Source organism: Aspergillus foveolatus (assembly GCF_047715535.1).
Source record: "Aspergillus foveolatus strain CBS 279.81 unplaced genomic scaffold BDW70scaffold_34, whole genome shotgun sequence".
In the NCBI taxonomy this organism is placed as follows: Eukaryota; Fungi; Ascomycota; class Eurotiomycetes; order Eurotiales; family Aspergillaceae; genus Aspergillus; species Aspergillus foveolatus.
Window position 1 is genome coordinate 287,288 of NW_027396098.1, and position 18,705 is coordinate 305,992.

The 18,705-nt window shown below is 48.9% G+C and overlaps 9 protein-coding genes and 1 non-coding gene across 10 annotated transcripts; 3 read left to right on the forward strand and 7 right to left on the reverse strand.

Moving 5' to 3' along the window:
• Positions 1–75: 75 nt before the first annotated feature.
• BDW70DRAFT_75139 (uncharacterized protein) lies at positions 76–396 on the reverse strand. Its single transcript, XM_073744762.1, has one exon. It carries the CDS (start codon positions 287–289, stop codon positions 113–115), a length of 177 nt encoding a protein of 58 aa, XP_073594775.1. The 5' UTR covers positions 290–396; the 3' UTR covers positions 76–112.
• On the reverse strand, positions 397–5,431 carry BDW70DRAFT_75143 (putative GTPase activating protein (Tsc2)). Its single transcript, XM_073744763.1, has 2 exons — positions 5,398–5,431; positions 397–5,280 (listed from the first exon to the last, which is right to left on the reverse strand). The coding sequence occupies exon 2, from the start codon at positions 5,215–5,217 to the stop codon at positions 505–507; it is 4,713 nt and encodes a 1,570-aa protein (XP_073594776.1). The 5' UTR covers positions 5,218–5,280; positions 5,398–5,431; the 3' UTR covers positions 397–504.
• Positions 5,432–5,822: 391 nt separating this feature from the next.
• BDW70DRAFT_75149 (putative chromosome segregation protein Cse1) lies at positions 5,823–9,332 on the forward strand. The gene is made up of 8 exons (XM_073744764.1): positions 5,823–6,035; positions 6,119–6,429; positions 6,481–6,651; positions 6,713–8,037; positions 8,090–8,172; positions 8,223–8,526; positions 8,579–8,758; positions 8,811–9,332. Exons 1-8 carry the CDS (start codon positions 5,969–5,971, stop codon positions 9,253–9,255), a joined length of 2,886 nt encoding a protein of 961 aa, XP_073594777.1. The 5' UTR covers positions 5,823–5,968; the 3' UTR covers positions 9,256–9,332.
• A 71-nt stretch (positions 9,333–9,403) lies between these two features.
• Positions 9,404–10,012, reverse strand: BDW70DRAFT_151312 (peptide chain release factor family protein; the record flags this gene model as incomplete). Its single annotated transcript, XM_073739277.1, has 2 exons — positions 9,404–9,718; positions 9,809–10,012. The coding sequence occupies 2 exons, from the start codon at positions 10,010–10,012 to the stop codon at positions 9,404–9,406; spliced, it is 519 nt and encodes a 172-aa protein (XP_073594778.1).
• Positions 10,013–11,117: 1,105 nt separating this feature from the next.
• Positions 11,118–11,533, forward strand: BDW70DRAFT_161258 (serine palmitoyltransferase small subunit family protein; the record flags this gene model as incomplete). The annotated part of the gene is made up of 2 exons (XM_073740954.1): positions 11,118–11,232; positions 11,289–11,533. 2 exons carry the CDS (start codon positions 11,118–11,120, stop codon positions 11,531–11,533), a joined length of 360 nt encoding a protein of 119 aa, XP_073594779.1.
• A 603-nt stretch (positions 11,534–12,136) lies between these two features.
• BDW70DRAFT_75162 (uncharacterized protein) lies at positions 12,137–12,827 on the reverse strand. The gene is made up of 2 exons (XM_073744765.1): positions 12,586–12,827; positions 12,137–12,525 (listed from the first exon to the last, which is right to left on the reverse strand). The coding sequence occupies exons 1-2, from the start codon at positions 12,634–12,636 to the stop codon at positions 12,241–12,243; spliced, it is 336 nt and encodes a 111-aa protein (XP_073594780.1). The 5' UTR covers positions 12,637–12,827; the 3' UTR covers positions 12,137–12,240.
• A 181-nt stretch (positions 12,828–13,008) lies between these two features.
• cdc123 (cell proliferation protein CDC123) lies at positions 13,009–14,461 on the forward strand. Its single transcript, XM_073744766.1, has 2 exons — positions 13,009–13,177; positions 13,237–14,461. Exons 1-2 carry the CDS (start codon positions 13,059–13,061, stop codon positions 14,339–14,341), a joined length of 1,224 nt encoding a protein of 407 aa, XP_073594781.1. The 5' UTR covers positions 13,009–13,058; the 3' UTR covers positions 14,342–14,461.
• Positions 14,462–14,480: 19 nt separating this feature from the next.
• On the reverse strand, positions 14,481–15,791 carry BDW70DRAFT_138976 (dodecenoyl-CoA isomerase). Its single transcript, XM_073737324.1, has 2 exons — positions 15,283–15,791; positions 14,481–15,218 (listed from the first exon to the last, which is right to left on the reverse strand). Exons 1-2 carry the CDS (start codon positions 15,471–15,473, stop codon positions 14,582–14,584), a joined length of 828 nt encoding a protein of 275 aa, XP_073594782.1. The 5' UTR covers positions 15,474–15,791; the 3' UTR covers positions 14,481–14,581.
• Positions 15,792–15,819: 28 nt separating this feature from the next.
• On the reverse strand, positions 15,820–18,086 carry BDW70DRAFT_75188 (acyl-CoA dehydrogenase/oxidase). The gene is made up of 3 exons (XM_073744767.1): positions 17,039–18,086; positions 16,667–16,984; positions 15,820–16,611 (listed from the first exon to the last, which is right to left on the reverse strand). The coding sequence occupies exons 1-3, from the start codon at positions 17,615–17,617 to the stop codon at positions 16,090–16,092; spliced, it is 1,419 nt and encodes a 472-aa protein (XP_073594783.1). The 5' UTR covers positions 17,618–18,086; the 3' UTR covers positions 15,820–16,089.
• BDW70DRAFT_t127 lies at positions 15,860–15,932 on the reverse strand. Its single transcript has one exon. It is a non-coding gene; the product is annotated as a tRNA-Arg (tRNA).
• Positions 18,087–18,705: the final 619 nt, after the last annotated feature.

Sequence of the window (18,705 nt, forward strand, 5' to 3'; positions counted from 1 at the left end):
TATGTCGTTAGACAGGCAGGAGAGAGAATGGGCAAATAAGAACAAAGAAATGAGAAAAGAACGCTGTCATCAAGTCATATCAAAAACAAACTTTTAGTATCCGTCATTTCCTTCATATCATAAAATATAAGTAACAGTCAACCTTACTACCGTATCGTACCGCATTGCTCGCTCGGTTTTTGAAACCCCGTCCAACTCCTGTGCAGATGTACAGTAGGTATACATGGAAATGATAAAGGGAGAGTGAAAAGAAAAATAAAATTGTCGATAAGGGGCGGTATCGTAACATGCAGAGTTTTATTGCATCAATCCACCGTCAAGAATGCATGACTGTGGTCTTAAGTAGTGGAATGAATGACCGCTCAGGTGATTGAAAGTTGGCGGAAAAAAATAAGTAACCGCATTGTAGGCGACAGCGAAGATGTGTCGATCAATGGCACACTCTTAGTTTTAAGAAGATAGGTGCTGCGGTGACAGTGAGAAACGCGGGGTTTGCGCAGCATTTCACCTAGCCCAACGCGAAAAGTCCAGATTTTGGAGAATATTCGAGTCTGCTGTCGCGTTCCAGTCGGTTGAGATCTCAGATCTTCCAGAGCTGGTACGGACCGGCACCTCTTCGGAGAAGATGTTGGCTTTAGTGTTGCGGCGCTGGGTAGGGTATGTGGCATCCAGTGTATCCGCGTTCTGAGATTGTGATCCCAGTACCCGTTCCCGTAGGCGTTTGATCTCACGCAGTCTATTGCGCCAGGATGAAATATGCTCGCCCTGACTGTTCCAAACGAGGGAGAACACCGAAGCATTAAGTGCAAGAATGCGCACAAACGGTGCGAGGTTCTTGCCCGAGATAATTTTTGGCGACGCAGCAGGGGAGATTTCAGGAAACCCTGGTTTGCTCATTACTTTGACGCAATAGAACATGTTCTCAGGGTTCGATGCTGCTGCGGAAGCCACTTTGTCTCCTTGAGTGAGTCGAGAGACAGGACTGACGACAATGTTGAAGAAATTGAATTGGGAGGGTATCGTGTTAAAATTGAATGCAGTATTGGAACGATTGAAAATAATGTTCACGAAGTCGTTCCCTATGTGACTTTTCTTGAGGATGCAGGATGGATCACTGTCGAAATTGGTGGGCATCATCGTCGCCACGTGGTAAACGATTTCGGTGACACGGTCACGCCATGCATATGTGAATTCCCCATCTGTTTCGGCGTGTAAGCCCTGAGTGTTGAACCTCGCCTCCTTGAGCGACACCTTTGTACCGAGTTGCGAGAGAAAATACTCGTAATCAGGACTGCCAGCAGTGTTCGAGAGGATTTCTGCCTCTGTAGTCTGACCGTCGTCAATATAAATGACACCAATCTTATGTCCATCCACGATATCATTACGATCAAATGTGCTTAGGGCGCGGCGCGTGATATCGTCATCCGGTAGTGGTATAGGCTGGATTGTAGTGGGCGTGGGGAAAGCCGTTGCCGTCAGTTGAAGCATAATGTGACTGGGAAGGACATTGGTATGCATGTTGTCCGAATGCAGATGAGCATCTTGGGAAATTGGGATTTGATGAGGCAGGATGGGAGCAGTACGCTGTTGATACATTGCATAAGTTGTCCCCGATGCTTGTCTCTTAGTGATTTGCGTCAACCCAGAAACACCGGCAGTCTCCAGAGTGACTATGCTCATGCCCACAATCCAGGATCTTTTTACAACCGGCCCATCTTCGGGAGACGGGGGGAATGTGACATAGGGAATAGTCTCACCCAAATCCGAGAAAGCGACCCTTTGCATTAGATCAAGGAAGACTTGGCTTTGCTCTTCCAGGGTCTCTCTCCCATGCTCATCCGTGAAAATGAGTCTGCTAGTTATCCAGTTGATATGTTTCGCCCGATCTTGTAATTTCAACGACAGAAACCAGAAAATCATGACGTGGTGTGTCGACGTATAAATGTATGTAGACATAGCATCTTGAGCGGACGGCTCGGACATCTCGTTGCCGGGCAAAGCTGCAGTCTCACCAACGACGCTCCCGGTTCTTGCAGCGCCTTGGGGGTTCCTGTTCGGTGCTTCGGTGACCTTGAGTCTATGTTCTCGGGAGGTCTGCAAGAGTCGAATGCATATTCCAAAGACGGTGCGAATTTCCTCTTCCCGCAGGTTGATGTAGACTTCGGGCAGTCGTGCAAGAAGCGCCAAGAACTCCAATATATGGACAGCCAGATTGGACAGCGTAATGAGCTTGGATATTTTGTCAAGAATTCCATTCAAAGCCTTGGTGACTGAGAGCGGAATTTCATGACAACAAACGGAGAGTGCATGTATACAGCCCCGGGAAGTGCCTCCCCAAGACCCAATGATGCCCATCATAAATGAGCGAACAAGTTCATCCTCCTCACTCTTTGCAAAGTGCTCGTGATAGCTTATCAAAACGCAGAGAGAATCAAAGATATAGCCAGCCACGTCAGACTTCTTCGCTCCGGTATATACCGGGGGTTCACGGAAAGAGTCATTTTTGATCTGATCGCACAGAATGCTGCGTAGCAGCTTGATCTGAGGGACAGCGTTGTCAAATAAATCTTTGTTCTGAAGTTGAGGTGCCAGGTGGGTAAGAACATAGCTATAAATGTCCCAGTTCGTCTCCCGCTGGAGTAGAATAATGATCGTCTCAAGCCATACATTCGCTTTCAATGCGATCCTTTGAGCTGGTTCCGAATCTAATTGTGGCGACGTGTTTGGTGTCGCACGGGCATATAAAAACGGACTGGATCCATCCGGAGGCTCCTCCGGCAAAACCTGCGGTGCGGCATATGCCCATACAGGATGAGACAGCTTCGGTACACGCTGATTATAGCTTGTGCTACGTCCGGTAGACCTAGACAGAGCACTGGACGATGTTGCACGGGTCGGATGCCTTCTTTGAGTTGAAGACAGGCCGGGATCATTATCTGCAATGTAATCTCCGGTAGCGTCTTCGAAATCGTTCGTAAGAGAACCAAATTCAAGGTTGCGGCCAGATATGCTCATTCTAAAGTCGTCCTCGGGCACCGAGATAACGATTATGGAGCCTGATGAATCGCATCGAAGCCTAAAAAGCATTTTGAGTGCAGTCAAGCGCGAGTCTAAAAGTCGGTCAGAAGACTCTGCTATCTTCAACAGCGCTTCGTAAACTTTTATTGCCTTGGCTGCTGATAGGTTCAGTGACCTTAAGAACGTTCTCACTAGGCCAAGGGCGCAGATATTCGCTAAAGAGGCCTCTAGCGCGAAACTCAACGAGCGGCCTTCCGGGGGGGAGACTTGAACCGGCTCTGATCCTCCTGGGTTCGAATCCTTGGCCATTGGCGAGCTGATAATATCTATCAAGGAATTGAAAGCAGTATCATCACACGAGGGAACGATATTATCGACGAGGAAGGACACTAAAGACTCCAGGAATAGAATGCTATCTTCATTACTGAAGTCCTCGAGCATTAAATCCAGAAGCCGCTCCTTATGAAAGAGAACCAAGGACTCATAGCTATGGAAAGCCTCCTTCAAAATTTCCAGGGCCGTGATTCGGACTTCAGTTGGCTTGGTACGGTCACGGACGAAGTAGTTAATCACTTGCTGACAGCATTGAACCCATCCTGAGGTCTGGGGATCACAAAGCTTCTCAGTCCTCATAGTGTTTAGAATCAGTTCAGCCTGGGTTGGCTCAATGTGCTGGCAAACGTTGGATAGAAAGTTTGTGATTTCCAGTCTCTGCTGTCCGTTCAAGCTGTCCCAAAGGGATCCAACAGCGGACGCGATTTGAACAATATTGGCCAAGATATTGGGCTTGACATCATCGATGACACTACCCCTTGACTGGGGTGAATCTGGGCTGAGTGGTTTTGTAGCACTCGTTTCAGGTTCTTCAACAACCCTTCTAGAACAGAAATTGAGGATACTGACAAAGCCTGTCCAGTCTTGTGCCAAGGTAACTTGAGCGAACTCTCCCTCCAAAGTGTTCAAACATAGCTCTAAAATATCTGCCTCTAATCGGCCATCATTCTTTTGGAGGACCACTTGAAGAGAGTTCATCAGAGGTTCGAACTGCAGTTGTGCTATTCCTTCCTGACCATGTGCGAGGATAAGGTCACCGAAAACGTAAACCGCGCCGCGCAAAACGTTAAGATTCTGACAATTCTCCCCGGTTGAGTCGAGCAAGAATGAGTGAAGGGTATCCACCATTTCGTGTTTTCTTCTAGACTTTGCCAAATTTCGAACAGCCCTTGATGTAGGGCCTGACAAGGATCTCACGGATGCATGAATGCTACAAAGTAGCTCAAGCATGGGAGTAAAACTTCCATCAGGCACATTTCCATATAGGATTACTGCATCAAAAACGGCCAAGGAATGTTTGATATCGGCTGCAACACTCGTCTTCCTGCAAATTATGAATATCTGATCTAACAATTCTCGAACCTCATCGCTCTCTGGTTGCTTTCGCTGCAGGGTGATGAGATCAACCGCGAATTGCAGAAGATCATCCAGTACACTATCTTCGTAGGCAAGCCCATTCGCTTTTCCGACCTTGGCTTTTCTCGCCTTCGCTCGTGCTGAGGAGATGACTTCGTATAGCGGAACTATGAATGAGGAAATAAGAGGCAGAAGTGACGAAGTAGCGAATTCTAAACGCCTGCCATGGTCTGACAGCGATATTAGGGCTTGGGCGCGAGCTGGGATAACATCGGTTTCGGATTCTGATGATATAGAATCAAAAACGGTGCGCCGAGCTGCGGGGGAAAGGTCCTGTCGAGCTGAGAGGGACACTAGCAACAGGGAGCCACTGCGTCGAGCGTCGGGAGAACCTTCATGGTGTAAAAGGTGCGAGCCAGCTTCCCAGAGACCGAGAGCTTGTTCCGGAGTATACCACTGAAGGGCCTTAGCCACTTGTTCCGCTTCGTCACAGGCATGGCCTAGATTCTGTTTCTGCGCCAGTAACTTGACGGACGTCTCAAAGTCCCGACCCCCCGAAGCATCCGAGGAGCTTGAAACCACACTTCCACGATGCATTGAGTCAAATCCTGATGCGTTCCAAAAGCTAGTGTGTCCATCCGTGTAGTCGTGGACGGAGTTGCTGCTATCCGACAATGAGGCCGCGGGAAACGATTTCGTCCGGGAAGCGCTTAACGACCTGAAAACGTCCGCAAAGCTAGATGTTGAGTACTTGGAGCGCGGCGGGAATGAAACATCGTCAGAAGGCATGCGTCCTAGTGGACGGAGAGTATATACGTGAGATCCGATTGAGTCAACGGATTATATAAGAATCTGGATAAGAGCGGATTGATTAGCGATAAGAGGGCTTTGGAATGGCGTCATGAAAAGAGAGTCGGATGCCGTAGACCATCATAATCCACAGACGGTTCGATAGCGTAGGCGACATACCATGAGCAGATTTTTTTAAGGGAAGGACAATAGCCTTAGGAGGCCGAAAGTAGAAATTGAATCCTGATGCAGAAGAGATTAAGCCGTGATAGTACCTAAGATTGGCTGTGTCAAAAAACCCAGCTCATCGATTAAGGAGAGATGTGCCAGCTTCGGCGCCTGAAAAGAGCCCAAGATAGATTCACAAGGTGACACCCTACCCAGCGCCTTGCAAGGAAAGAATGAGATCTTCAGGCTCCGTCATGAAGCAGCACTCCCCTCTGAGAACCCGAGCATTGACCACCGACGCCGACGATCGCGGAGCAGGAAAGATGTTGTTCCGGCAAACCACGTGACTAAAGCACCCCGCGGCTTCTCACCGCCTAGAAATTATTCCAAAGCAACCCAGTGACCAAACAAACTGCCTGTCCAGGAATAAGGCTGTTCTGGCACATCACTTCGTTCTTGCGAAGAATCTGGCCGCTAATCCTCTTCAAACATATAATTATTTCTAATCCGGACCTTGAGCAAGTCCAACCACACATTCTGTTCGCGTCTTTAGTCTATCTTGCATTCATATTATTCCCCTCCAATGGCGGATCTTCAGTCTATCGCCCAGCTCCTTGCAGCGAGCAGTGACCGCACACAAACGAAACAAGGTAAGTGTCTGGCAATTCTAGACGCAATTTGAGTGCTTCTCTTATAAATTGCTTCTGTCAAGTCCGGTATTAATGTTTGCTAGCCGAGGCCGCTCTTCGTCAACAAGAGAGTAACCCAAACTTCCCCATATCGCTCCTTCAGATCACCGCCTCCGATTCTTATCCTTTAGGAACTCGCCTGTCTAGTGCAATTCTCTTCAAGAACGTTATCCGACGGAACTGGACCGATGAGGATGGAAACTACAAGCTCCCACTCGAGGTAGTGGGTACGCTGAAACAAGAGCTCATCAACCTGATGATCTCTGTGCCACAGGTACTACAAACGCAATTGGGAGAAGCTGTTAGTGTAATTGCGGATAGTGATTTCTGGGAACGATGGGATACGCTTGTCAATGTAAGCTTGACTACCTGACTTCCAACAACGTTCACGAGACTTACTCCCTAGGACCTTGTTTCCAAACTCCAACCCGATAACCCTTCTGTCAACATCGGCGTCCTGCAGGTCGCGCATTCGATTTTCAAGAGATGGCGGCCTCTATTTCGGTCGGATGACCTTTACATAGAAATTAACCACGTTCTAGAGAGATTCGGCACTCCTTTCTTGACGCTCTTCCAGGTATGTGCTCCACCCGCCGTTACCCCATATTATAAACAAATCTCTAACCCTTCGTATGCAGGGGCTCGATACTTATCTCGAAACGAATAAGTCGAATAAAGGTCAACTTACTCAGGGGTTTACGCAGCTAAATTTGATGGTCAAGCTGGTTTACGATCTTTCTTGCCATGATCTCCCGCCGATGTTCGAGGAAAACATGAGCGGATTAGCGCAAATCCTGCTCAAGTATCTCACATATGACAATCAATTGCTTCATACAGACGACGATGCCGAATCCGGACAACTAGAGTATGTTCGAGCGGGGATCTTCGAGGTCCTAACACTTTATGTGCAAAAGTATGGGGATGAGTTCCAGCCATACATACAGCAGTTTGTGGAAAGCTCTTGGAACTTCCTTACTACAATCGGACAAGAAACAAAATACGACATTCTCGTTAGCCGGGCCTTGAAGTTCCTGACTTCAATCGCCGGCATGTCTCAACATGCACAGATTTTCCAAGCAGAAAGCACCCTCGCTCAGGTTATTGAGAAGGTTGTCTTGCCGAACGTCAGCCTTCGCGAATCAGATGAGGAACTCTTCGAAGACGAACCGATTGAGTTTATCCGGCGAGATCTCGAGGGTTCAGACAGCGACACGAGGCGACGAGCTGCTACGGATTTCTTGAAGCAATTGAATGCGAACTTTGAGGCATCGGTTACGAAGGCAGTTTTGCAATACATTGAACACTACCTAAACGAGTACGGGAATTCGCCACAATTGAACTGGAAAGCCAAGGATACCGCAACTTATCTCTTTATCGCGATTGCAGCGAAGGGGGTTGCAACTGCCACACACGGAGTAACGACCACTAACAGCCTTATCAGCATCACTGATTTCTTCCAAAAGAACCTTGCTGCTGACTTGGTTTCTGAAGATGGTGTGCATCCGATTCTCAAGGTTGATGCTATCAAATATCTCTATCTCTTCCGCAGTCTTATCACCAAGGAGCAATGGCAGGAAGTGTTTCCCTTATTGGTGAACCACCTTGGCTCTTCTAACTTTGTCGTCTACACCTACGCGGCCATTGCGGTCGAACGGGTGCTATATTTCACCGACAACCAAGGACAGCCCATCGTTTCCCCGGACACAATCAGACCTCTAGCCAAGGACCTATTGGAGCATATTTTCTCTTTGATCCAGAAGAATCCTGCTCCTGAGAAAGTGCAGGAAAATGAGTTCATTATGAAATGTGCCATGAGGGTTCTGATTGTAATCAAGGAGGGTGTAGTCCCCATTACAGACAATGTGCTGGCACATTTGATCAACATTACTCAAATAATAAGTGGCAATCCAAGCAACCCGAGGTTCTACTACTATCATTTTGAGACATTGGGTGCCTTTATTCGGTAAGTACAGGTACTCTGGAGATGTTTGGCCTGCCGTTAATTAATACCACAGGTTCGCTGCTCCCTCGAATCCCGACAAGCTTGAGCAGGCTCTCTACCCTCCATTCTCTGCCGTACTCCAGGCGGATATAGCAGGTATGTCCGACTTATTTCACAGGAAGGTGTGTGAACTGACGTGATTATAGAATTCGTTCCCTACATCTTTCAGCTTTTTGCTGCCCTCTTAGAGGCTAATCCCTCAGGTACTTTGCCAACCTATTATCAGGGGCTCATTGCTCCCATTCTGGCACCTCAGGTGTGGGAATCAAAGGGCAATATCCCCGCGCTTGTGCGACTCCTATCGTCCATCATTGCTCGGGGCTCGCAGCATATTCTGGAGAACAATCAACTTATCAACACGCTTGGTATCTTCCAAAAGTTGCTTTCGTCCAAAACGAACGAAGGATACGGATTCGATCTCCTGGAGGCTGTGATTGAGCACTTCCCTTCGTACGTTGTTATTGCAGGCCACCAGGATGCACGCAACTGACAATGTCTCTAGGGCCGCACTGGAACCGTTCTTCAAGGATATCATGCAAATTATCCTCACTCGCCTTCAGAATCACAAGACCGAGAGTCTTACTCTCCGATTCGTGCGGTTTTACCACTTCATGTGCGCGAATGACGCCAAGGGATATAGCGCCGATTTTGTTATCCAAGTCATTGATAAAGTACAGGAGGGGTAAGCATTGGAATCTTTCTTTCGAATAGCCTCAATTACTGACCGCAAATAGTCTATATGTTCAGCTATACCTGAACATCATTCTACCGGAATCACAAAAGCTCGCGCGCCCGCTGGACCGCAAGACCGCAGTGATATCATTTACCAAAACACTGGCCAATTCCGAAGCATTCGCAGTCAAGTATAAGAAGGGATGGGGTTTCACGTGCGAAGCTCTTCTCAAGCTTCTGGAGCTTCCGCCTTTGCCGGCTAGCAAGGACGACATCATTGCCGAGCATGACGTTGAAGACATGGCGTTCGGTGTCGGATTCACAGCTCTTGTCACGATACGGCCCCAGGCCAGGGATCCTTGGCCCGACACCGGAGCCGACTTAAAGCTCTGGGTTGGAAAATACCTAAAGGAGGCAGACCAGAGACATGGGGGGAAAATTTCAGGATTTGTTCAAGAACGGTTAGGGGAGCAAGCCAAGGCGATGCTCAGCAGTTATATTGCGTGATATTCTTCCGAGACAGAGGATTGCCTCAAAATACTAGTACCTGTCTCTGATTGGAATAAAAGTCAATGGCATGATAATCAAATACAGATGTATTATTACGGTCTACCCCCATGCCCACCCGTACGTAGTGAGAGTGTGCCTCGGAGCTCTACCCTGGTCGCTCCGCAGCATTGATTTCTCCCTCCACCTCCACGCTCTGAGTATCACCCTTCTCTTCGGTGCTCTTCTCTTCCAACTCCCGATACTTCCTCCGAGTCTTCTTCAACCGGCTCGCCTTCTTTTTTCGCTCGCGCTCCGCCTTCAGCGCAATACGACTTTGATCCCCCTTTAGAAACTGCTCGACCTTATCAGCCAGAATCTGGCGTGCGTATTTCTCATTCTGAGAGCGCGACCGTGTCGCTTGCGATTTCACGACAATACCGGTGGGTTTGTGGATCAGTTGTACGGCGGAATTCGTTTTATTCTGCAAACAGAGCTGTCAGCAGGCGACGGGCTTCGCACAAACAAAACGGAGGAATCAGATTAATAGGGGGTCGGGGGACAGGGAGCACACAATTTTCTGCCCACCCGGGCCAGTGCCCTTAAGGTAAGCAATTGTTATGTCGGCATCGTCAAGCTTTATGCGTGGTGGGAGGGATTTCTCTGCGAGATGTGTTGAAGCAGAGATGGGTCGTTGGAGAATCTGACTGAGAAATGCGGAGTTACGGAGGGACGCCACCGAAATGTTCGAGGTTAGCAGTCGTAGGCGTCGGAGCATGGTCGTTGCAAAACCTACAATGGTCGTTTCTGCTATTGTCGGATTGTCGGACTCATTCCATAGCCGATTCAATTCACCAAGAGCTTCGTTCATGAGCCACTGATGCTAGAAAGTGGGGATGTCGGGTGCATTGAATTTGGTTGGTGAATTGACATGCAATTGAAGATAGATTCAGGTGCACGTAGATAGACCACGGTGTTGGATTATAGACTACCTAGGTCCTATAGCTGACCAGCAGCCACAGACTCTGAAGCGGTGCAATGTAACTTGCCTCGTTGTTCGTGGTATCCGTATAAATGCCTAGTCTGCCCCTCATAAAATGCAAAATGCTGACAACTCCAGAATTACGGTGCAGTGTCTAGGCCTGGACGGGATTGGTCTGCTGCCAGTGCCAGTGCCAAGGGTGGGTTACGTGTGCCTGCATGGGTCTAAATACGAGTTCGGGAACAAACTACTGTTGATCGGGACATGGATAGGAAAATTGATAGCAGGTAGCCTCTTCTTTGGCCGTAGACTGATAATTTTTGAGTAGAAAGACAACTGTGATGCGGTGCTCCTGCCGCTAGGGTGCCAATCTCTCCTTGACAGGACCCTGAGTGGAGTGAACTATTGCCATTCCACTTCTTCAATGGACAGCTGAACTGTTCCGATCTCGACCTACTATCTATTCTTAGTTGATTCCAGAATCCCTTTTTTTCCCTATTGTTATTATTGGTGACCGTCAAAGGTCTATCCTCTGTTCTTTCTCAATTCTCTGATCTTTTCAACCTGCTGCCACTGTCCTCGACTCTTCTAAATTTCCAAATTTGCCTCCCCGCATTCGCTGGTGCTGCAGTGTCGATCGACGCGCAATCATCTCTCCTCGAAATCCGCCTCGACCGTCGATTTTGCGCCTCATAATTTAACCTATATATTGTGATATCGAAACCAGCGGACAACTGACCCATAAACCCGACAGTGCCCCTTGTGGACGGGCTTCATTTGCGTTGTCTGTTCCCCGACTTCAAGAACTCAATCCGTTGAGGCCACGTCCTCTCGATAAAACCACCTCTTACCGCGCCACTCGTGTGTTCTTAAACAACACACAGTCGACAAGTTTGAAACAATGACTGTCTTCTGGATACCTGCTGCGTTCATTCGCTGGGTTCGACTCAAGATCTATCAGTATGAGGTGACATTCGCTGTATATATGCTTACCCCTACAGAGAAATTCATTTTCAGTACGTTCAGCTCCTCAGCGATCACTGACTTCATCCACTGACTATGCAATCGCTAGACTCTATCCTCCTCACCCTCATCTCCATGATCCTTACCGCGGCCTACGTCTACCTGCCCGACCATCTTCGGACAATATACGGCCACCTCTATTACTACTGGGCCGGTGAGAGACCAATTGTCTCGTCTGGAATGGCGGCATTAAGCACGGCCTTTCGCGATGGCGGCACCCAGACCATAGAGATGGTGTACGAGACGGTCCAGAATACTGCTGCAACGGCAGCAGCAACGGTACCGGAGTTGTAATGCAGCATGGATACTCTTCTTCAGTACAAATTCTTTTTCGGTTGTCTTTATACTTTCTGTCGGGAGCGAGCTGCCCGGATCGGTTTACTTTATGTTTCGACACAATCGGCGGCTTTCTGCTGTGTTCAACTGTCACCGCCATCTCTTACTTTCTGATACCCGTGCCCCTAGTGTTCTCAACATCAACTGCATGTTTACCGCTCTCAGACCTGAAGTGGATTACCAGCTCGTTTGGTCCTGGCGTTGAGAGATGCTTTTCTCAAATATGTTGGAAAGCTGCGTGATTGGCGTTTTGTTCTAGGCGTTTAGATCTTGTCGTTTCGGGAAGAATTGTGGTGTGGCCTCAGGGCTTAATTGAGCAACCTATTTTTATGACAGAGCCTGCATTGTTCCTTATATTATGTAGGGGTTCTTGATACTGGAATGCTTTCGTAGCCCTGCGTGTACTCCGGGGTAAGAACGAAAATCTGAAAGACATTAATAACCAAGCATCACACATCCTATCCAAAACTAGTCGTAACTCCTTGACGCTCAGAGAAGAGTATTATCCAATCAATGCTACATACTATACAGTGATATGTCACCCACGAGCAAGCCCTAAGAACTCCTAACAATGTCATAAGAAACGTCACCAGGCGACAAGGCTCAGTTTTTGCCAACCCAACATCCCATACAGAACAAACGTATACCGCGCTGTGATCACCAAATCACTCCGACGCCGGCTGATTTTGACTTTGCGTCTGCGCTTTCGCCAAGGCTTGAGATTGGGCCTCTAGTTCCTGCTGCATGGCCAACTGCCGCTCCCGCCGCTCCCTCTTCAACGCATCAACCCTCCGCATGCGCGCCAGCTCCTGATCAATTTCTTCCTTCTCCAGCGGAATCTTGTGCGATTGTTCGGCTGTTGGCCAGAACCCGGGGACACTGAAGCGCTCGTCGAGATTCGTGCCGAAGTAGTACATCCAGCCGATGGGAAAGAGAACGTACATGCCGAACTAGATATAGTTCAAACCATATTAGGTCGGCGAAATGAAATGAGGACTGTAGGTATGTACCTTGAATACTTCCAGGTTTCCTCCTTGGAGGCGACGGAGAATCGAAGACATATTGATGGTGGATGATCTTATTAGATGAGCTAATTTCAGATGTGATGCCTCGGCGCAGAGTACTCGGGAAGTGGTCGGGAATGGAGGGATGAATAAGAGGTCTGGCAATCGTTCCGCCTAATTGATCTTTTTGTAGTCTGCCAGAAACTGCGATTCAGGATCGTGGAGTTGTTTGAGGCCCTGATGGTCCGATCTCGAATCCGAAGCTCCGTGGAAGAATATCTCACGGCCTATCAGACGGTCTGAATTATTATATACCACGTGACTAGATCCACCATGGCCCATCTTATCGCCGCATAAAAGCGGCATCAGCTCGTACCAGATACGGAAGGGGACTGTGAATCATAAAGTTGGAAATTATCTTTGTCGAGTAAAACACCAGCCATTTCTCTCTTTTGACAATATTCCGATTTCAAAGTAGCATGCCTCTTATCGAATCTGATGCGACTGGCTCCTCCACGGACCAGCTACAAAGACTGCCTTTCCCTCCGGTCACATACTCGCATATCCTACACTGTTCCTACGACTATTGGCAACCAAAGTAAGCAATATCTCAACTGGATTTCAGCAAAACGCAGTAACTAACCGGTTATACTGCAGATATCGTGCGCTTACTCCGAAATCCCGAATAATTCCCCTAACACCGTCCTTCGTTTCATACCTCCACGCCGATGGAATCGTCCTCCCACCGGAGAATACCCCGCCGACCAACGATGACGATGACTTCTCAGACGACCCCGACGCGGAGGAAGAAGCTGACCCCTCAAAAGACTGGCCAGAAGTTCACGCGCAGATCAAATCCGCCATCGCCGAACTCGACGGCAAAGTCACGCCCAAGTTAAATTGGAGCGCACCCAAAGACGCCACTTGGATGGCCGCAACAAACGACCTCCAATGCCGCACGCCCAACGACATTTACCTCTTGCTCAAAAGCAGCGACTTCATCACGCACGACCTTGAACACCCATTTGAGGACTGCGTTCCAGATACCTCGTACTCGCCTGCCCCCATCTCCACCCCGCCTGAGGTAAAATATAACCTTGTCCTCCGCAAATACGTCAACTTCAACCCCTCCCTAGAATTCCGGTGTTTCGTGCGCAATAGAATTCTACTATGTATCTGCCAGCGCGACCAGAACCACTTCGATTTCCTCTTTGACTTGCGCGATACGCTCCGCTCTCGTATCCAATCTTTCTTCGATGAGAAGCTCAAGGACTCCTTCCCGGACTCGAGCTTCGTTTTTGACGTCTACATTCCAGCACCGCATCAGCGTGTCTGGCTTATTGACATCAATCCTTGGGCTGAACGGACAGATCCGCTTTTATTTAGCTGGCTGGAGATCTTACGCATGAAAGACCCAATTGGAATTCAAGAAGAGGATGACAGCGCGGAGGAACAATTTGTTCGACTCTCATTAAACGGACATAGCAACGGTGACCAGAAACTTGAGTCTGAGTCTGAATCTGAGGAAGAAGTCGAGAAGGCAGAAGACGACGCCCCGTTGCTCCCTGAATTCCGACTAGTCAAGCGCGATGACCCAGAGGCATACTCATTCACGACGCCCCAGTACTCTGCACATAAACTACCTAAGGAAGTTGTTGACGCCTCAATGACTGGGCCCGGGGGGATGAGCGAATTTCTGGGTCAGTGGCAGGACATTCTTACTCGGCAGGGGCAGGAGTCGGATACAGAGAGTGACAACTAGGTTCATATGTAAGTTTTCCATGAAACTATGATGGCAGGGGATTTCTGGAGTATGTGGTTACTTGTTAGACGGCGTTTGCTATTTTCGAAAACAGAGGAAAAGTTATTTTGCGTAACTGCTTTTGAAGCCATTTGATCATTGTCGATATATTGACCTCAACCGATCCTGATCAGACCTTAGGGGGTACCTGTAAGTTTCCACCTTTCAGATACTTATACATATAACAAAAGCCCCTAGAAACTAAAGCTTATGCCTCTTCTCGCCAGTCGCCAACTTCTTAAACTCCTCCTGCGGAATCCCCGCCAAAAACCTCTCTAGGCCTTGGAACGCCTCGATCGTATTTTGTCGATCCATAAGCTCTCTGCCTGGCCGCCGAATCAACTCCTTAATTCTTAACAACGAGCTCTGGCTCAAATGCGCGCCCATCCTATCCTCAACCTCTTCTAACACCTTCTTCAAGAAACCATCTGAATCCTCGGGCTTCCCGCTTGGCGCGGAGATAACCTTATTCACGAAACCAGCGCTCACAAGCTCCTCACATGTGATCCGCTTGCTCTGGATAAGCGCTTCATTGGCCTTCGCAATTCCAAGGCGCTCGACAAAAGCTGTGGAAGCACCACCCTCGGCAACAAGACCAAGTGACGAGAAGGGCGTTAGGATGAAGGTGTGGGGAGCGGCGTAGACGAAGTCTGCGAGGGCAACCAGGGCGGCTGAGAGGCCTACGGCGGGGCCGTTTAGAGCTGCGACCAGGATCTTGGAGTGGTGGGAGAATGTGTGCGTGATGTCAATGTTGTTGACGACGAAGTTGCGGACGAGTTCGCGGCGCACGTTTGTGCCGAGACCAGCGCCGGGGCGGGCGGAGGTTACATCTGCGCCTCTGTAGGCATAAAAAATCATTAGAAATTGCCTAGGCAGAATATGGTCAGAGGAGGGGTGCATACGCAGAGAAGAAACGCCCGGTGCCGGTGATGACAGTGATGGTAATGTCATCGCGCTTGTCAACCTCGCGGAGACGCTCGCCGAGGAGGTAGTAGTGGTCTCCACTCAGAGCATTGAGCTTCTTTGGTTGATTGAGCGTGATTATCGCGATTCGGTCTTTGTATGTGACGGTGATGTCTTGTTCTGAGACCATCTTGTCTTTAGGGCTCTCTTTACCAAGGGAAAGGGTATCTATGTTGCCTGAAGGTGGATATTTGAGAATGACGATCAGTGACGCTGATAGATTGTAATTTAGAGGGGCCAGCAGGTTAAGGAAGGAAAACAACAGCTCTCCGAGGTCTAGTATTATATGGTTGTTTCAGTACCGACTGCCGAAGTTGTTGGAGATTTGAGCTGAGCCGTTGTTTGCGGGGCCTGGCCCGACGAACCGAGGCTGAGGGTGATACGGATTACGTGAACTGGCACCTGCTCCAGGCGATCAGGGCGTAGTTGAAGCACAATCACGTGTATTTCCGCCCGCGGAACTTTTTTTGGGGCGTCCAGCATCTACCATAATATTTATGCGCAGAAAAAAATAAATGACCGACGCAGGGCTCGAACCTGCAATCTCCTGATTCGTAGTCAGACGCCTTGCCAATTGGGCCAGCCGGCCTTGATGAGAATAGAGTGCTTTAAAGCATACATTAGCAAATGCAAACCCACTTATACTAACCAACCCTAATTGCAATCACGCATATACAAGCAAGGGGCTAATCTGTTCCGCTTTACATAATGCTAACTAGATTTGCAGCTATATCGGATGGCGATGTTTATAGCTTTGCCGAGGTCCCGCTACGCCGGTCAAGCTGCAGTACATCCCGTTCCTGCATATTGTATTGCTTGAGCAGGGCTTGCGTTTTCTGTTTCTGGGCCTCGATTTTGCCCAGCAGAGCCTTGCCTCGTTTGTTTTCATTGCGACCCAACTGCAGCATATGCACCTCGTCAGGGCCGTCGACAATTCTCATTGTTCGAGCTCCAGAGCTCATGTTAGCCAACGGTGTGTCTTGCGACACGCCGCCGGCGCCATATGCCTGGATCGCACGGTCTATAATCTCCTGCAACATCCGAGGAACTTGCACCTTGACTTCAGCAATCTCCTTGAGAGCGTGTTTGGCATCTCCCTGGTCAATCATGATGGCAGCATTGAGTACCGCAAGACGGGCAGCGTCGATCTCGATGCGCGACCGGGCAATGCGCTCCAGCATGATTCCGTGCTCGCTTAGCTGCTTACCAAAAGGCCTCTTGCGAGGGTCGTTTACCCGCGCTAGAAAATATTCGAGGGCTTTTTCTGCCTGGAAGAAGTTATCAGTTAGGGAACCATGTAGAACGTGTACAAGAAAGATATACCGCTCCTACTGATCTCATTGCGTGGTGGATTCGACCAGGGCCGAGACGGCCTTGGACCACCTCGAAACCGCGACCTTCGCCTAGGATGACGTTGCTCTTATGCACCCGCACATTGTCAAAGAACACATGTCCGTGGCCGTGAGGAGCATCGTCATAGCCCAACACGGACAACATACGCTTGATTGTAATTCCCGGAGTATCGGATGGCACCGCAATCACGGTCTGTTGCTTGTATTTGTTCGGGTTCGTCGGGTCTGATTTGCCCATGACGAGAAAGACTTTTGTTCGCAAATCGCCGACGCCGCTGGCCCACCATTTCTGAGTTCTCCCGTCAGCATAACCTGTGCGAATCAACAGAGCAAAGGAGCCAACCTGTCCATTGAGAATAAAGTAGTCCCCGTCCTTCTTCATATTCAGCTCAATGTTCGTAGCATCGCTACTCGCAACTTGCGGCTCCGTCATCAAAAACCCCGACCGGATCGCCCCATCCAACAATGGCCTCAGCCATTTCTTCTTCTGTTCCTCTGTGCCATATTTCGCAAAAACCTCCATATTCCCCGTATCCGGCGCCGCGCAGTTTGTCGCCTCGCTCGCCGTCAAGCTCCGCCCGAGATACTCTGCCATGAGCCCATATTCCAGATTACTGTACCCCGCGCCCTCACTGAAGTGGTTTTTTGGCAGAAACATATTCCAGAGGCCCAACTGTTTGGCCTTCGTTTTCAGGTCTTCCATGATCTGCGGGTGGGCTGAGAAGCGCTCCTGCGTTGTCTCACCGAGCGCTTGGTTGTAGACGGCGTCGGCGGGAATACATTCTTCTTCGACGAACTTTTCAACTGCATCAAGTGTTTTAAGGGCGCGCGCGGAAACAAAAGGTCGCGCAATGGCTGGGATTCGTTGCGACGCTGGGATGTGCCCCTTCGGGCTGTTGATTAAACAGGGAGAAGACGACATCCTTAGTAAGAAGCAACTGATGAGGGAGGCTGAAAATGAATGTTAGGACAGAAAGAGAAATCCGGGCTTAAAGCAGAAGTTAATAAAGAGGTCGCGGCTACTCCCCCTCTTACACGGCCCGACGTAGTATAGCTAACCGACCGGTGCCGAGGTGCGATCTGCAGATGGTGCCACCCACCCAGTCCACGAAGCTACCTAGGTATGCCCGGCAATTGGATGGCAAGATCCGACGGAGTACATTAAACTGGTATTCCGGTATCAGAAGACAGCTTCGCGACATCTTCTTCAACATAGAAAAGGATGTTATTTTTACTTCTTCGTCAACTATATACCCAGACTCCGGTAGGGGCCATACAAACAGGACCTAAATATCTGGAACGCCAAATTAGTCAAATGAATTCATGGGGAAATGCGTAACTTGTTAAATGCCTCAAACGACAGAAGTAGATGGAAGGAAGCACCAGCCAAGGGTAACGGCGCTGCTAGTTTGCATGGTTGTCTGATGGATAGTGTCGTTGCTGTCAGAAATTGCTATGTAAGAGCTGCGGGCACATTAAACCTCGGAACCTTGGTATCACTGTCTAGCTCAGAATTAGGCCTGCTATGTCTGCTATTATGCTCTAGATGGCCTTTTTATCGCCTTTTTCTTCGTGAAACATTGGACAGCACTATATACAATAGTAGATTAACATTAGATCGTCCATAGCGAGTTAGTTGTGGTTGCAGGTCCACCTGCAGTTGATGAGTCATCATGACTACGTTAACGTAATCCACCACCGAGCTGCGCGGACCACCGAGCTGCGCGGTCACCGCCAAACAACGCGCCCACCCCTTTACCAGTTCATCATTCAATAACAACAACATGGCTGAGCTTTCAAAAGAAGATCGTATGCAGTTAGCTATCGATGCTTATAGAACAGGCCTTTTTACGTCAAAAACTGCTGCTGCAAAGGCATTTGATGTACCACCAAGAACTTTGATGACCCGGCTCAATGGAACAGCTTCTCGGAAAGAAGTAATTGCCAATTGCAGAAAATTGACAGATCTTGAAGAATCAACATTAAAGAAATGGATTATTGATATGGGTC

Excerpts from the sequence above, each read along its gene's own strand:
- BDW70DRAFT_138976 (XM_073737324.1), bottom strand. The coding sequence starts at position 15,473 with ATGGTCTCAGAACAAGACATCACCGTCACATACAAAGACCGAATCGCG. Across the intron at positions 15,219-15,282 it reads ACCGGGCGTTTCTTCTCTGC|AGGCGCAGATGTAACCTCCG; the intron begins GTATGCACCCCT and ends TTATGCCTACAG.
- BDW70DRAFT_75162 (XM_073744765.1), bottom strand. The coding sequence starts at position 12,636 with ATGTCTTCGATTCTCCGTCGCCTCCAAGGAGGAAACCTGGAAGTATTC. Across the intron at positions 12,526-12,585 it reads GAAACCTGGAAGTATTCAAG|TTCGGCATGTACGTTCTCTT; the intron begins GTACATACCTAC and ends AACTATATCTAG.
- cdc123 (XM_073744766.1), top strand. The coding sequence starts at position 13,059 with ATGCCTCTTATCGAATCTGATGCGACTGGCTCCTCCACGGACCAGCTA. Across the intron at positions 13,178-13,236 it reads TACGACTATTGGCAACCAAA|ATATCGTGCGCTTACTCCGA; the intron begins GTAAGCAATATC and ends GTTATACTGCAG.
- BDW70DRAFT_75139 (XM_073744762.1), bottom strand. The coding sequence starts at position 289 with ATGTTACGATACCGCCCCTTATCGACAATTTTATTTTTCTTTTCACTC.
- BDW70DRAFT_75143 (XM_073744763.1), bottom strand. The coding sequence starts at position 5,217 with ATGCCTTCTGACGATGTTTCATTCCCGCCGCGCTCCAAGTACTCAACA.
- BDW70DRAFT_75149 (XM_073744764.1), top strand. The coding sequence starts at position 5,969 with ATGGCGGATCTTCAGTCTATCGCCCAGCTCCTTGCAGCGAGCAGTGAC. Across the intron at positions 6,430-6,480 it reads GATGGGATACGCTTGTCAAT|GACCTTGTTTCCAAACTCCA; the intron begins GTAAGCTTGACT and ends CTTACTCCCTAG. Across the intron at positions 8,038-8,089 it reads ACATTGGGTGCCTTTATTCG|GTTCGCTGCTCCCTCGAATC; the intron begins GTAAGTACAGGT and ends TTAATACCACAG.
- BDW70DRAFT_75188 (XM_073744767.1), bottom strand. The coding sequence starts at position 17,617 with ATGTCGTCTTCTCCCTGTTTAATCAACAGCCCGAAGGGGCACATCCCA. Across the intron at positions 16,985-17,038 it reads ACTTTATTCTCAATGGACAG|AAATGGTGGGCCAGCGGCGT; the intron begins GTTGGCTCCTTT and ends GGGAGAACTCAG. Across the intron at positions 16,612-16,666 it reads CAATGAGATCAGTAGGAGCG|GCAGAAAAAGCCCTCGAATA; the intron begins GTATATCTTTCT and ends AACTTCTTCCAG.